The sequence below is a fragment of the Rhea americana genome, unplaced genomic scaffold (genome assembly GCF_003343005.1).
Source record: "Rhea americana isolate MKP2758 unplaced genomic scaffold, rheAme1 scaffold_84, whole genome shotgun sequence".
In the NCBI taxonomy this organism is placed as follows: domain Eukaryota; kingdom Metazoa; phylum Chordata; class Aves; order Rheiformes; family Rheidae; genus Rhea; species Rhea americana.
In genome coordinates, this window is record NW_028187023.1 from 112807 (window position 1) to 126801 (window position 13995).

The window sequence follows — 13995 nt, forward strand, 5'->3', positions numbered from 1 at the left end:
GTGGATAATTGTTCATCTGATTATAGAACAAGCCTCTGAATACTGATTATTGCCCCTCCATATCGGAAGTTTACTAGGAAGGTTTCTAGGGCCATGTTTAAAATATTGATTCAAAAATAATGCAATAGGAATTATTTTTGTATATACCAATGCTCTTTCATTGGAATAAAAGTGAAAAAATCAAGTGTGTTTCAAATCCTAATTTATAAATACAGTGAACACTATACAGTGTTGTTCTGAAACATGTAATGGTACGTAATAGCTGTTTTCAAAGAGGAAAARCAATGGGAACAGTTGAAAAGATAAAGAGTGGTATTTCTGGTCTTATCTAATTAAAAAGACTTTTTTTCCCCCTCCATTTGTTTATTTTTACAGCTGACCAAACAGTGGGAAAAGTCAGCATTGACAAGATCCGTTTTTTCAGAGTAGAAAAGTCTTACGCAGTGAAGTCTGGAAAGTGGTATTTTGAATTTGAAGCTGTGACAGGTGGAGATATGCGTGTTGGCTGGGCCAGGCCAGGATGTCGACCTGATGTGGAATTGGGAGCAGATGACCAAGCATTTGTTTTTGAAGGAAGCAAAGTCAGTACCCTTTTATTATTTTTTGAATTATTTTTGTGTTTAAAAAAACTAGGAGAAGAACTATAATAAAGATTTCCTCTATATTCTCCAGATCAACTGTTGGAATATTTTTGATTCACATAAAGAGCATTTCTGAGCTCTGTTCAATGCTGTATAGTATTTGCGTTTCAGTTGTGGGCATTCTGATTAAGCCAACAAAAGTGGATTGTTTTAGATCCATCTCCATATACCAAATGGAGAAAAAGAAGTCTCCTGTAAACAAGAACAGAATTCAGAATTTGTTTGCTTTTTTATGAATGGCAAGTGACAAATAAAAAACCTATAAGAATGTTTGTTCAGTGACTGGAAGAGAAAGCCACAGATTTGTTTTCCTTTTTCTCTCTTTTATGCTTTCTGCACATGCTTTCTTCTCAAGCTTAACTCCTTAACTCCTAAAGGACAGGAAGGATGATAATGACACTGTATAGAAGAATTGGAGTCCAAGGAACATTGATTATCATCCAGGCTCCAAATTACTGTTTACATATTATGGAACTCAGGATGCTTTAGTTTCTGTATATGAATAAGTAGGATACTAATTAAATTAATATACCTCAAAGCGGTATTGTGAATTAGTTTGAGATTCTGAAAGAAGAAGATGCAAGAAAAACAAAGAATTAAGATGCTTGTACAAGACTCTTAAGAGTCTTGTAATTACTTAATTGGGTCACAGAAACCAAATTGTTTGCTACACATTTTTTATTTACTTATTTAGAATTTTATGCCTGATACTTTTAGCTGTCTGTACCACATTCCCATTCTTGACTGATTAGTATCTACTTCAACCTTTTCCTCTAAAGTTTTAAGTCTCTCTTATCTGAAAATACTTATGTTGTATATTTGAATTTTAGTATGATGTTTATTTTTTTGATTTTTTGGTCTTGTCTTTTGTTTAGGGGCAGCGCTGGCATCAAGGCAGTGGATTCTTTGGACGAAGTTGGCAACCAGGAGATGTGGTTGGCTGCATGATAAACTTGGATGACAAGTCAATTATCTTTACTCTGAATGGAGAGTTGCTTATAACRAGTAAAGGTTCAGAACTTGCATTTGCTGACTTTGGAATAGAAAGTGGTAATTGAATACTTTTTATAGTTACATGGTTATTGGAGGGAGGGGGGAGAAAACCTAATTTGTYCTACTGAATTAATGAGTTGAGAAATAAGAAATAATGCTCCTGCTGATTTCTTTTGAGTTAATTCTTGGTCTTCCTTTTACTCTTTGTTTTGAACTCATTAAACTCAATGCTAAGGAATATCGTCCCACTGATTCTGTACTTGGAGCAATGATAAGATTTACCATGATGTTGTATGTTGTCCATCTGCACTGCTTTCGGGTGATACTTCTGAAAAGCTTAAATATAATCCATATGCCTTTTCTAATTAAGAATGGTTGTTAGCTAGTGAATGTAATAACATTATACTAAAAACTTGATGTTCACGACAGAAATTGTTTATAGCATGCACCAGTGAAAAGGATCTGCTAGAACTGTGCTAAAAATAGTGGCTTTTTAGAAAAGGCTGTATGAAGCTACTGCTTTCACCAGGTGGGACTGTCACCTGACATGAGCATGATAGAACAAAATCATAGCTGATGTGGGCCTAGCAGGGTTTTTATACAGCTCTCACCTTCAGCATGTTGCAGATAGATTTTGATATGTCTATAAATTCAGTTTGGATTATCTTGTGTTACTTAGGAGCTCCTCCCTTGCTCACTTTCCTCATCTATAATCAAAGATACTATCATTGCTGCTTCTGGAACTTTATCATTATCTATCACTTGCATTTACTCTCAGAAGCAGAATAATCAGTTCTTTTATTGTTAATCGAATGTTTATTCTCAGCAGCAGTAGTTATTACTGTGATACCTAAGGCTTTTCTTTCCTCYGTTTAAAAGTGAAATGTTCTAAATAGTCTTGACATCTTCAGTGGTTTTTTTTTTAACCTCCCTCTTCAAATTCTCTTTTATTTTCTAGTTCATGGAAATTTCCTTAGGGAACTTATAGTTTCCTGTTCTTATCATCAGTAGTTACAAGTCTAACAAGTTTTTGTTCTCAGATTCCCAACCTGCTAATTTGTTCCTGTCTACTATCTCTGTTAGTGTTTTTAAATTGTATTTCACTCATGTAACCTTTCAGAYTGTGCTGCACATTAGCTCCATAAAAATGTATTGTAAAAGGAGTCATTTGGCGCTTTAAAAAAAAATCCTTTAATACAAAATCARTGGGAGTTTGATGGTCAGAATGGGTAAATTTTCCTTAAGCCCTGCTAGGCTTATGCACAGAACTGAATTTCAGTGGTAACAAGTGGTTATAATATGCACCTTGAAAAATCCCCAAACATGGAAAATGTAGTCCCTTATTTTCTTATTGGAGCATACAGAATTTGTATTAATTATATTCTTCTCTGTAGAGAGCAAAGTGAATACCATAGGGTGAGAATCTGCACCAAAAGAACAAATCTTTGCAACATGAGTGTGGAATTGAGTCTAATTTTTTTTTTTTTTCCTGTCTTATGCATGGCTTACCTGCACTACTTCTTCTGGACTCTCTTTCCTCTTCTGTTGCTTGCTTCTGGCTTGTTGGACAGCAGTATTTGTCCAATAAATAAATGCATTGAAAGAAAGAGGGAATACTTGCAAACTATACTGTTGTATTTTTTAATTGAAATTTTTTTGGAAGTTTATGTAATCGAGCTGGTAGTAGCATCATGGTTATTAGTAATTACCAGAAAATTTTGCAGTTACCCACTATCCATCTTTGGTCTGATCACTGCTGCCATTTTCTAATGGTAGAAAATGAGGGACTACCTTAAGAGAGCTTTCGTTAAGGCTTAAGGTTGAAGTGTGGGATAGGAGTTCTCTGCAGTACAAATAGAATTGATGACTTTTCCCAGAAGTTACCCCAAGTTCTGGTTTAGGAGGGATGGAGAAATCATTCAACATCTTCATCTCTGTAGGCATTGGCTGCAGCAGGTATATAGAGACTGAAAATGTTCAGTTATCAAAAATACCAGCCTTAAGGAAGTATCAGTTTGTCGATGATGATGGATGGAGGTTGGCAACAAATTTATAGATTCTCGTGACAAAAGAAATTTTTTAACAAATATATTGAGCTACCTCAACCTTATCTAAAAGTCCTGTTGAAATTTTAATGCCTGCAGAAATCATACATAATATTTGCTAATAACTTCAGCATTTAGCTGAGGTTTGTCTTCCAATGTCCAATTCATTTTATAAAATCATGTTTACTAGTCTAAACTGCATTAAGAAAATAATTGGTCTTTCTAATAAATGTATATCTAACTCTTGCAAATCTTGTTTTTTCAAAGCTGATAGTCTGCAAAGATACTGCTCATTTTGATACTAATTTGTTCATCTTTCGTGCAAATCAGAGCTTGCCAATAACAATTTAACTGCTTTAATGTTTAGATAAATGGGAAARTGTGTGCAATGTTTATTCATTGCCAAAGTTCTCAAGATTTTCAGTAGCAATTATATTCAATTTAGCCATTATATTTGAGGTGGCTTTAAATACTCACTAGTGACATTATTTCATGTACATTCCTTGTAGAAATTGAAGTTTAGGTCACATCAGATGTATCCAAAATAAAATGCTTGTGTTTTCCAAATAAACTGTTGGATTTTTTTTGTCCTATTGCTTTCTTAGGTTTTGTTCCAATTTGTGCCCTGGGTCTATCTCAGATTGGCCGCATGAACCTTGGAATGGATGCCAGTACGTTCAAGTATTACACAATGTGCGGCCTTCAAGAAGGTTTTGAACCTTTTGCTGTCAACATGAACAGAGATGTTGCTATGTGGTTTAGTAAACGCTTACCAACATTTGTCAATGTGCCAAAAAATCATCCTCACATTGAGGTAATATTACACGTTAAAGAACCACTTGTTTATCGACAATTTGTTTAGGCAAGCCGAGATGTTAAAGCGTTACTAATACCTAGTGTCATCAAATAGTTYGTCATTTAAATCTATTAAGTCACCCTTAGATAATTCCAGATCATCTTATCTGTCTCCAACTTTATTTGTGGTCATCTTGTTACCTTGTATTGAAATACCTAACTGTTCTATGTATTACTAATTTATGGTGCTGCACTGCAGTTAGCTATATGGACCATGTCAGTTGCAACTTCTTAAAATCATTTTTTTTATATTACATTAAAAAATTTTTTTTGAGTAGTTTTTCAATGACTTGTGCACTCAAAATTTAGTGATTTAATTTAATAATATCTGTGTTTTTTTCTGAAAATGCTGAGTTGGAGAATTTGAAAAAGATTTACTGTAGTCAGGATACTGAATCTACTGCTTACCTCACTATTTATGCTAGCTTCCCTATCGGAGAAGAGAATTGTAGAGTTTTGAAATTACTTAATTTTGACAAATTTAAGTTGACTCCTCCTTACAATTATTCTCTAGTTGCCCACTGAAAGTTTTCAGCATTTTTCTGAGAATAGTGTTTTAAAATTATTTTTATTATTTTTAGATATGGAGAATTGATGGAACTATTGAGAGTCCACCTCGATTAAAAGTTACTCACAAAACATTTGGCACACAGAACAGCAATTCAGATATGATATATTGCCGTTTGAGTATGCCCATTGAGTTCCGTTCATCATTCAACTTTGGCATGGGTGCGGAAAATACCTCATCTGATGCTTTCCAGAAACGGTTAGATATGTGTTTAATTATGTAATTTCCCAATTTAAATTCAAAATGTCCTGTTATTCTTTATTGCAGTACATTCAAGATTTCAAATCTGTTCTCTGGACTAAGAACATGTTAGTATAGGATGCGTATTACTGTGATTTTTTTTATTCTTGATACTTTAAATTTGTAACAGAACTTCACTGCAGGATACTATTTCTGAACAGGATCAGAGAATCTGTTCAGAAGAGATGGATCAAAAGGATTCTAGTTATTCATTGCTAGGCATCTGCGTTCATTTTGAAATTAGTGGGATTTACAAGGCTCTTTGACCTGTCAGAGAAAACAACTTAGCATCTTTTACCCACTAGGTTAATGCTCTTCTACACTACCATTCAATAACTTACAGTATCACAAAATTAACTAATCTGCGCAAAGAAAAAAAAGTGGGACAGTTTTTTAAAGATAGCAGATATGAGAAGAATTCAGCATCTTTGAGCATTACCTTTATCTTTAGTTAGCTGCTGTAAATCTCTCCGACTACTCTTCTTCCCTCCCCACCCTACCTGCAGTCAACTCTTGTGGGTCTGTCCTCCTACCCTGACATTTACTGGAAGGTCTTTGTATACTTAATTTACTCAAATCACAAGCACTTAGTGCCCAGCAAACACTAGTTAGTTTCTTTGAAATTAGGCTTAGTATAACAATAAAGACTTTTTTTTTTACTTACTAATTTACTAATATTTTCTTTTATTTAGAAAACAGAGCCAAGAAATTGCTGTTTCTTCTACTACAGTAAGCAAATATGTTAAAATCTTAGTTCTTGTTACTTTTTGAAATAGGTTTAGTCTTGGTAGCATGTTCATTAGCAGTTGATCTGTTAAATAAGCCTTTTAATCATGKTTTTCTTTTTTTACTTTGTGTGTAAGTAATAATGTCTGGAGTTGTATGACTTGTTATRTAAATCTTGCTATCTTGATCCATTGATAAATACCAAATCTGAAAATGATCCATTTTCTCTTTTAGAGGGAGTGGGGGGAGAGGAAAGAAGGGTATAGGGTATTTTTGGTTGATGAGCATTTTGTAAGACTTATTAAGTGAATGTGAATGTGAACTTATTAAAGTTTTATATGTATAGAGCTTTTTTCTATTACTGTTCCTTCACAAATTTTTTGTCATATAGTGATTCAGAATTCTTTTGCTAACATGCTATTTTTCTTTTTTCAGTATTTTTATTCGTTGCGGATATTTGCTGGTCAAGACCCATCCTCTGTCTGGGTTGGCTGGGTAACACCAGACTATCATTTTTACAGTGAGAATTTTGACCTAAATAAAAATTGTACAGTTACAGTTACTTTAGGTGATGAGAGAGGCCGAGTTCATGAAAGGTATGGATTTATTTATCACTTATTAAAGTTCATATTTTAATATTGCTTTTGGAACTGAATTATTCGCAAGGTTAATGACATTTTAATAATTTAAACTAAAATAAAATTGATGGGGTAGGACTGTTCGTTTATATATGAAAATCTAGTTAAAGTCAAGAAATCAATCATTCATGTTCTGTTTGAAAGGAGGGTTTGTGATGCTTCTTTATTTAGCATCTATATTTGGGTACTGTGGATGAATCAGTGATTTGTTTTAATGTATCTCATATGYACACAAAGGTATGTGAAATTATTCCATATTTATAAAATAAGGGAAAGAAGATTAGTAGTGGGCTTTGTCACTCAGATCTCTTGCCATGGTACATTTTTTAAAAGCTTATTTTTCAATGAGAAAATGGAACCAAAGGCAACAAAAGCACCTTTAAGAATCTCTATTACTTCATTGAAAAGTACATCTGCATTGAATACTTAGTTGTGTGGAGTATGACCTGTGATTTTTTTTTTTTCTTTTTTGTTCCTGCTGTTTTTCTTTTCAGTGTGAAGCGCAGTAATTGCTATATGGTTTGGGGGGGAGACGTAATTGCTAACTCCCAGAGATCAGGTCGCAGTAATGTTGATTTAGAAATCGGATGCTTTGTTGATCTGGCTACTGGAATGTTGTCATTCACGGCCAATGGAAAAGAGCTTGGCACTTGTTACCAGGTATTATCAGATTTTCAAGAAGCCATCTAGTAAGCTGGTTGCTTTGATGCTATTAAAAAGATTGATCTGTTTTGTTTTGTTTTCCAGAAATCTAACCAAAAACTAGTCTTGTGATAATAACATGTTATTGTACATTACTCTGTTTTATCCCCTTTTCTCCCTCTCTCTCCCTTCATCTGTCTCATCAGTAAGGCTTAATTTTTCATCTTCTTACAGCAGTGTCAAACATTGTTGAAGTACTGTAGCTAGATATTATTCAGAAAAATAATGTTTTACCTAGCRATTTTTATGATTCAGAATGTTGATTTATAACACTTAGTTCACAAAAAAAAATGTAAAAATGATGAATCTGTAATATACAACAGGGTGAATAATTGTTTAAATTAGAAAAAAACAAAGCWAAGACTTTAGACACTGTTAAATTCAGYCTGTATTGATCAAATAAATTTAGTTTATTTTTTTCTACGTTTTGTGTTTGCTGCAGGTAACTCTGATTTGGAGATCTTTTGATTAGGTAGAGTTCAGACCTCAGAATTCGGATATGTATTAATCTGCAAAGCAAAAATAAAGGGAGTGGGCCCTAAATGTTATTAACATTCTCAAAATATGAAGCCATTATATAAACAGTTCACGGACTGCCTTTTTCCATACCAGATTGATAAGATTTGCTTGAAAAGATTACTAATCCGWACTAGAACATCCAGTGTAGAAGAGTTAGTGTTGCTAGTGATACATTTTTTTCTCCTATGTAAACAAACACCCCAAATCTGCAACACATATAAAACTTAAGTGTTTGTTAAAATGATTTTTATATTGTTAAACTACATTTATAGAAACTTCGTATACTGACTTGATAAAAATGAATGCAAGGCAGCTGGACACAACCTGTAAATAGGGATGGGAATGTTATAGACAGCTGATTTTGACATACTGTAAAATGGAAGAGTGATCAGAGACTTCAGAGGGATGCTGGGAGAATATCAACTCCATGGAAACAGAAACTAGGAGATGAAGAGGTTTAAGCTCCATTCTTTGCTGGTTTTGTAGCTAAATGAAGATAAATATGACAGCTTCTGAACAAAACCATGCAGTTTCTTTTCGTGGAAAAGCCTTTACCTGTTCTTTGGTTTTACAAAGAACTAGGAAACTACATAGGTAGAATCTACCTGTTAGACTGCACTGCCTTATAGTTTTCACTTTCATTTCCTGAACATTTTTACTGTAGAATAAAAGCTTTAAAATGCTTAAGTAAATCTAATCTGTCACCTTTATTGAGGCAGATGATTGATATTTGCCTGGTCTAGAGGCAATAGAATTGTTATTCTTACTTTGTAACTGTTTACACTTTTCATTCATCTCAAGTGAAGTGGAGAGACTGTATACTTATGCTGAATTTTCATTCTGAAAGGCCTAGAAATCAAAATTTTCAGGAGAAAATAATGAGTTTTCCTGTAGTTCTTGAGCTGTCTGTTGAATGCTGTGATAATATTCAGAAAAAGAATTGCCTATAACAAAAGAACAAATGGAAGATCGTATATACTTATATATTTGTGGTTTTGTAATTTATTGTCAGATCACTGTATTCAGTGCAGAAATGAGATCTTAAATATTGGTTTATGAAGACAGTYTATTTTATTCCATGTTAGTAATGGTTTTCTGACCTTCAAACAAGATTARAAATTACAAAATCAATTATTAGTGCTAAGAAATGCCTATCTTTGTTCAGTGGCTGAGAGTTTCATTTTCTCAATCAGTTTCTGATAGTGTCTAACATACCTTATAAATGAAATAAAAAATATGTTTACTAGCGTCTTTCAAGCCAGGATATCTTTTGCTTCTGCTTTTTTGTTTGTTTTCCTTATCAAAAAGATCAGAAGTWACGTACCTGTACATTGTCTGCCTCAATGCTTGTAGTTCTGAAATAACCTTTTTTTTCCTTCCCATTTTTCAGTATACAGTATTTTACGCATTGTTCAAAGTATTTTGCACTTAAGGACTGTTTTCTCATGTAAAARAATATGGATCCTTTTTGTGACTTGAAAATCAATATAGTGAAAGTTTCGAGATTTGTGGTAGTTTGCAGCACTCAAAGTTACAAATTGCACTCCTTTACAACATGAATGTTCTTGTTTTACTTATATAGTATATATGAAGTAGATAYGTAGTAAACAAAATACACAGTGATGTAATGAAAGTATTTAACCGCACTCTTGAAATCTTGAATTCGTTGTACAGGGTATACCTTTTTAAGCCATGTTAGAACACTGAAAGCTATTCTAAATTATAATTTTTATTATAAGTTAGAATTATCTTTTTCAATTAATTCTTTTTTGGGGAAGGGGAGGGTGATCTTGTGGGGAATTCTTGAAATTAAACTAGTACTATTTATTACTCTTTGAATCCAACTATAAAGGTGAAATGAGCATGATGTAGCTGTCAAAAAAAAACCCAACTCAGTTATTCTAGAACTACAGCACTGTGATTCAGTGYGAAACATTGTGATTTGTTGTGCTAAGAACAAAAGCTAAGCCTGAAAATAAAGGAAATTTTGAGCTATTTAGAAGTTACATTCATTTGCTTTTAGAGTATGGGTCAGAAATTCACTGTTTTACTTATGTTAATATGAATTAGAACCTTACATTATCCTGATAAAGTGATACTTTTCTCCCCTGCTTGTTTTCTCCCTCTGGCTTCCTCTCCCTCAGAAATTTATGGTTTCAGGCTCTGTTGTCACAGATTATTTTGTTCAGCATAAAATATGAAGGAACTCTGAAAGATGTACTGTGTTGTAAAAAGCTATATTCTATCCCCAGTCTGTACTGGGGTTGTTTTTCTTAGAGCAGGGGCCAGAGTATGTAGTTGTGAAGTAGCATTTGAAGATAGTTTCTTAAAAATCCAGCAAGTGTTGGATTTGGGTATGTTGGAGAAGAACTTATTTTGGAAATTCCTCCATAGCTGTGACACTGCTTAAGGAAGCAAAGATATCTGCCTGTAAATTAGATGAGCCTATAAAGAAAATTCAGCAAATTCTTCACCATATTAGAAGTTAACCACAGGTAGACACTAATCAGCACTTTAATTCAGTTTCTTCAGTTATTTCATAATGAGATGTAAGCTATGTAATCCTTATTCTGCATCATATATTGGCAAGAGATTCTTGTTGCCTTTTTAATTTTGCAACCTTATTTCCCTTCTAGGTTGAACCAAACACAAAGCTTTTTCCAGCAAGTTTTGTACAGCCTACAAGCACGAACTTGGTTCAGTTTGAACTTGGTAAATTAAAGGTATTAAGTACTTTCCATAAAGGTGCTCTTTTAAATATGTTAATTTCCACAGAAATGCCTGCTTGGTTGAATTTGTTTAGATTGAATCTGCAGAGTGAGTTTTTGTTTTTACACATGAGTTTTTGTTTTTACACATTAGTTTTGTGAATGTAATTATTATACTAAGTTAATATGTACAAGTAATTGTAAGTAAGTACAACAAAGCTAAATTGACTTTGTCACAATAAACTAATGACATTTGGGGAGAGTACCCTTCATTTATTTTTAATTGACTTTGTTTATTGTGATAACTCATAYTTCTATAATCTCTTTGCTATCAATTAAAATGCTATCATTTGATATTATAAGTTTAGTAATTATRTTTAGATGTTGCAAAAATAACTTTAATATACTTATTTATTTCAGAATACTATGCCTTTATCAGCAGCAATTTTTAAAAGTGAAGAGAGAAATCCTGTTCCTCAATGTCCCCCTCGCCTTGACGTGCAAACAATTACACCTGTTTTATGGAGCAGGATGCCAAACAGCTTTCTGAAAGTAGAAACTGAGCGTGTCAGTGAACGTCATGGCTGGGTTGTGCAGTGCTTGGAACCTCTGCAAATGATGGCACTTCATATCCCAGAGGAAAACAGGTACATTTAGATGGAACTGCAGCGTCTTGCTTGTGGAGGAAACATACTGAGTTAGGTGGTTAATATTTTGGTGTTAGTTAAACCTGTCTTGGAGGATATTAACACTTGAACTGTTTAGAATTTCTGTTCTTATCTGCTATGATACTATGTGTATAAAATTTAAGTAGATGTAAGAGGCTGAAGAATTTTGGTACCATTTATTACATCAGCATACATGAGATAAAACAATTTTTATGATTATATAATTTTCTTTAATTATAAGATATTATCTCTTAAATCATTAGATCTTTAAAACAGATCTTTTTTCAGCTTGGAAAACATAAAAAAAAAAAAAAAAAACCCTGCAAATACAATTTTGCTGATTCTTTGTGTTAAATGCTTTCCAGTATCATTTGCCTTGAATTTATATCAATTAAACTTCTATGCTCTTACTGAAGAAATACTGATTTTCTTAGATTTTCAGATTGCATTRAACATTTGTTTTGTCTTTGGAGTGATCATCATAAAGGTGTATCCAAATATCAGATGTTGTAACCAACAAATTAAACTATAAACCAAAGTGTTGAAGAAAGCTAATTTAAAATGTATACTATTATCAGTTATTTTGCAGTGTGTTTTGCTAATTTAAAAACTAATATTATTCAACATAAATAAAAGTAAATTCACGGAAATAGGAAAAAAATTACTGTATTTGCTGGAAAAAAATGAAAGAGTAATCTTCAATAAGCTRTAAAGATGCTGTTTTGTGACAGTATTACTGTGGAGTTCCAGTATTTCTTTTAAAAACAAAGCTGTAATTTACCATAGCTTCCAGAGATAGTTTACTATTTTACCTTTTTCCTCCTCTTTGCTATGGATGCTRATTATAAATAATCTCCTCAGATTACCAACACATCACCGCTAATTAGTGTGGTTTAATTGTGCAAGCGTTAAGATTAGTCAGTACCAGTCTTAATRTTAGTGGTTCAAAGCAGAACTAAGGTGTGCACATACAAACTTTTTCTTTATGAAATTATTATTCATGTATTTGATGTTCTGTTTCTTTATTTTTGTAACAGATGCGTTGATATTTTGGAACTATGTGAACAAGAAGATTTGATGAAGTTTCACTATCACACTTTAAAACTGTATAGCTCAGTTTGTGCTCTAGGAAACACTAGAGTTGCTTATGCTCTTTGTAGCCACGTGGACATATCTCAGTTATTTTATACAATAGATAATCAATATTTGCCTGGACTWCTACGTTCTGGATTCTATGATTTGCTTATTAGTATTCATCTGGAACATGCTAAGCAAGCAAAGCTCATGATGAACAATGAATTTATCATTCCAGTTACAGAGGAGACTCGAACTATTAAATTATATCCTGATGAAACAAAGAAGCATGGTTTACCTGGAGTAGGGCTTAGTACTTGTCTGAAACCAAGCTTTAATTTTTCTACTCCTTGCTTTATTGTGACCAGTGAAGAACATCATACATCGAGCCCAGAGATACCMCTTGATACACTCAAATCCAAGGCCATAAGCATGCTAACCGAGGCAGTGCAATGTAGTGGTGCTCATATACGAGACCCTGTTGGAGGACAGGTTGCATTCCAGTTTGTTCCTGTTCTTAAACTGATAGCAACCTTGCTCATAATGGGGGTTTTTGATGATGATGATGTGAAGCAGGTGTTACTCCTCATTGATCCTAATGTATTTGGAGATTACAAGGAAGATTTAGAAGAGAGGACAGAGAAGGAAGAAGTTACGCAAGTTGAAGAAAAAGCTGTAGAAGCTGGGGAGAAAGCARTAAAAGAAACAAAAGCTCCAGTAAGGGGCTTACTGCAGACAAGATTACCAGAATCTGTTAAACTTCAGGTGACCATCTTAACATAAATTTATTATATACACTATACTACTGATGAAATAAAGGTAGTTCTTTGTCTGTTGTTCAGTTCCCAAAATTTGAAATCAAGGTCTTTATTTCAGTCTGTCTTGTGACCTCACATAAATAACCTAGTTGGATGATGATGCAATTTCTGCACAGTTTCTTCATGCTCCAAATAGGTATACTGATACTGATTTCATCGGTGCATTTTGAAAGTAAATTAATACTTATGTGCATTTTGAGAGTATGGAGTGAAAGACTGTGTAAATGCAAGATAGTATTAACAGTCATCATAGTAAAACTGTATAAATTTGTCACCTTGCACCATTAAAAGGAAAATACAGGAAGAAAAATCTTCCCTCATTTTTACAATCTATTGCAATGTATTATGTCCCCTGTAGTTCTTTCTCAGTTACAATTTAGGAGGTAGATTCTAAGCTAAACTGGTAAACTTGCATCTGTTTTTCTTTGCTAGATGTGCTATTTACTCAATTATTTCTGTGACTGTGAGCTACAACACAGGGTGGAAGCAATTGTATCATTTGCAGACCGTTATGTATCAAAGCTGCAATAYAATCAGAAATACAGGTATAATGAACTCATGCAAGCCTTGAACATGTCTGCTGCATTGACTGCCAAGAAGACTAAAGAATTTCGTTCTCCTCCTCAAGAACAGGTAATATTAAACAACTAGTTGAAGCTAAAGATAAAAAAAATCGTAATTATGATCAAGAGTTCCAAGTTCTAAACAATAATTGCAACTGCTAGAGGATGAAAATGGAATTTTAAATAAAATTTATGAAGATGCTACAAAGCAGAATCACAGAATCAGTAAGGTTGGAA

General features: G+C 33.3%; 1 protein-coding gene across 1 annotated transcript in view; it reads left to right on the plus strand.

Annotated features, from left to right (window-relative positions):
- The window catches only part of RYR3 (ryanodine receptor 3), a 230975-nt gene that overhangs the window by 97637 nt on the left and 119343 nt on the right, over window positions 1-13995 (plus strand). Inside the window, exons 26-36 of the mRNA XM_085323331.1 lie at window positions 376-581; window positions 1517-1691; window positions 4285-4493; window positions 5116-5300; window positions 6035-6071; window positions 6504-6664; window positions 7201-7366; window positions 10564-10650; window positions 11056-11282; window positions 12341-13142; window positions 13628-13828. Coding sequence (XP_085179457.1) covers window positions 376-581; window positions 1517-1691; window positions 4285-4493; window positions 5116-5300; window positions 6035-6071; window positions 6504-6664; window positions 7201-7366; window positions 10564-10650; window positions 11056-11282; window positions 12341-13142; window positions 13628-13828 — 2456 coding nt within the window. The remainder of the gene's footprint in view (window positions 1-375; window positions 582-1516; window positions 1692-4284; window positions 4494-5115; window positions 5301-6034; window positions 6072-6503; window positions 6665-7200; window positions 7367-10563; window positions 10651-11055; window positions 11283-12340; window positions 13143-13627; window positions 13829-13995) is intronic.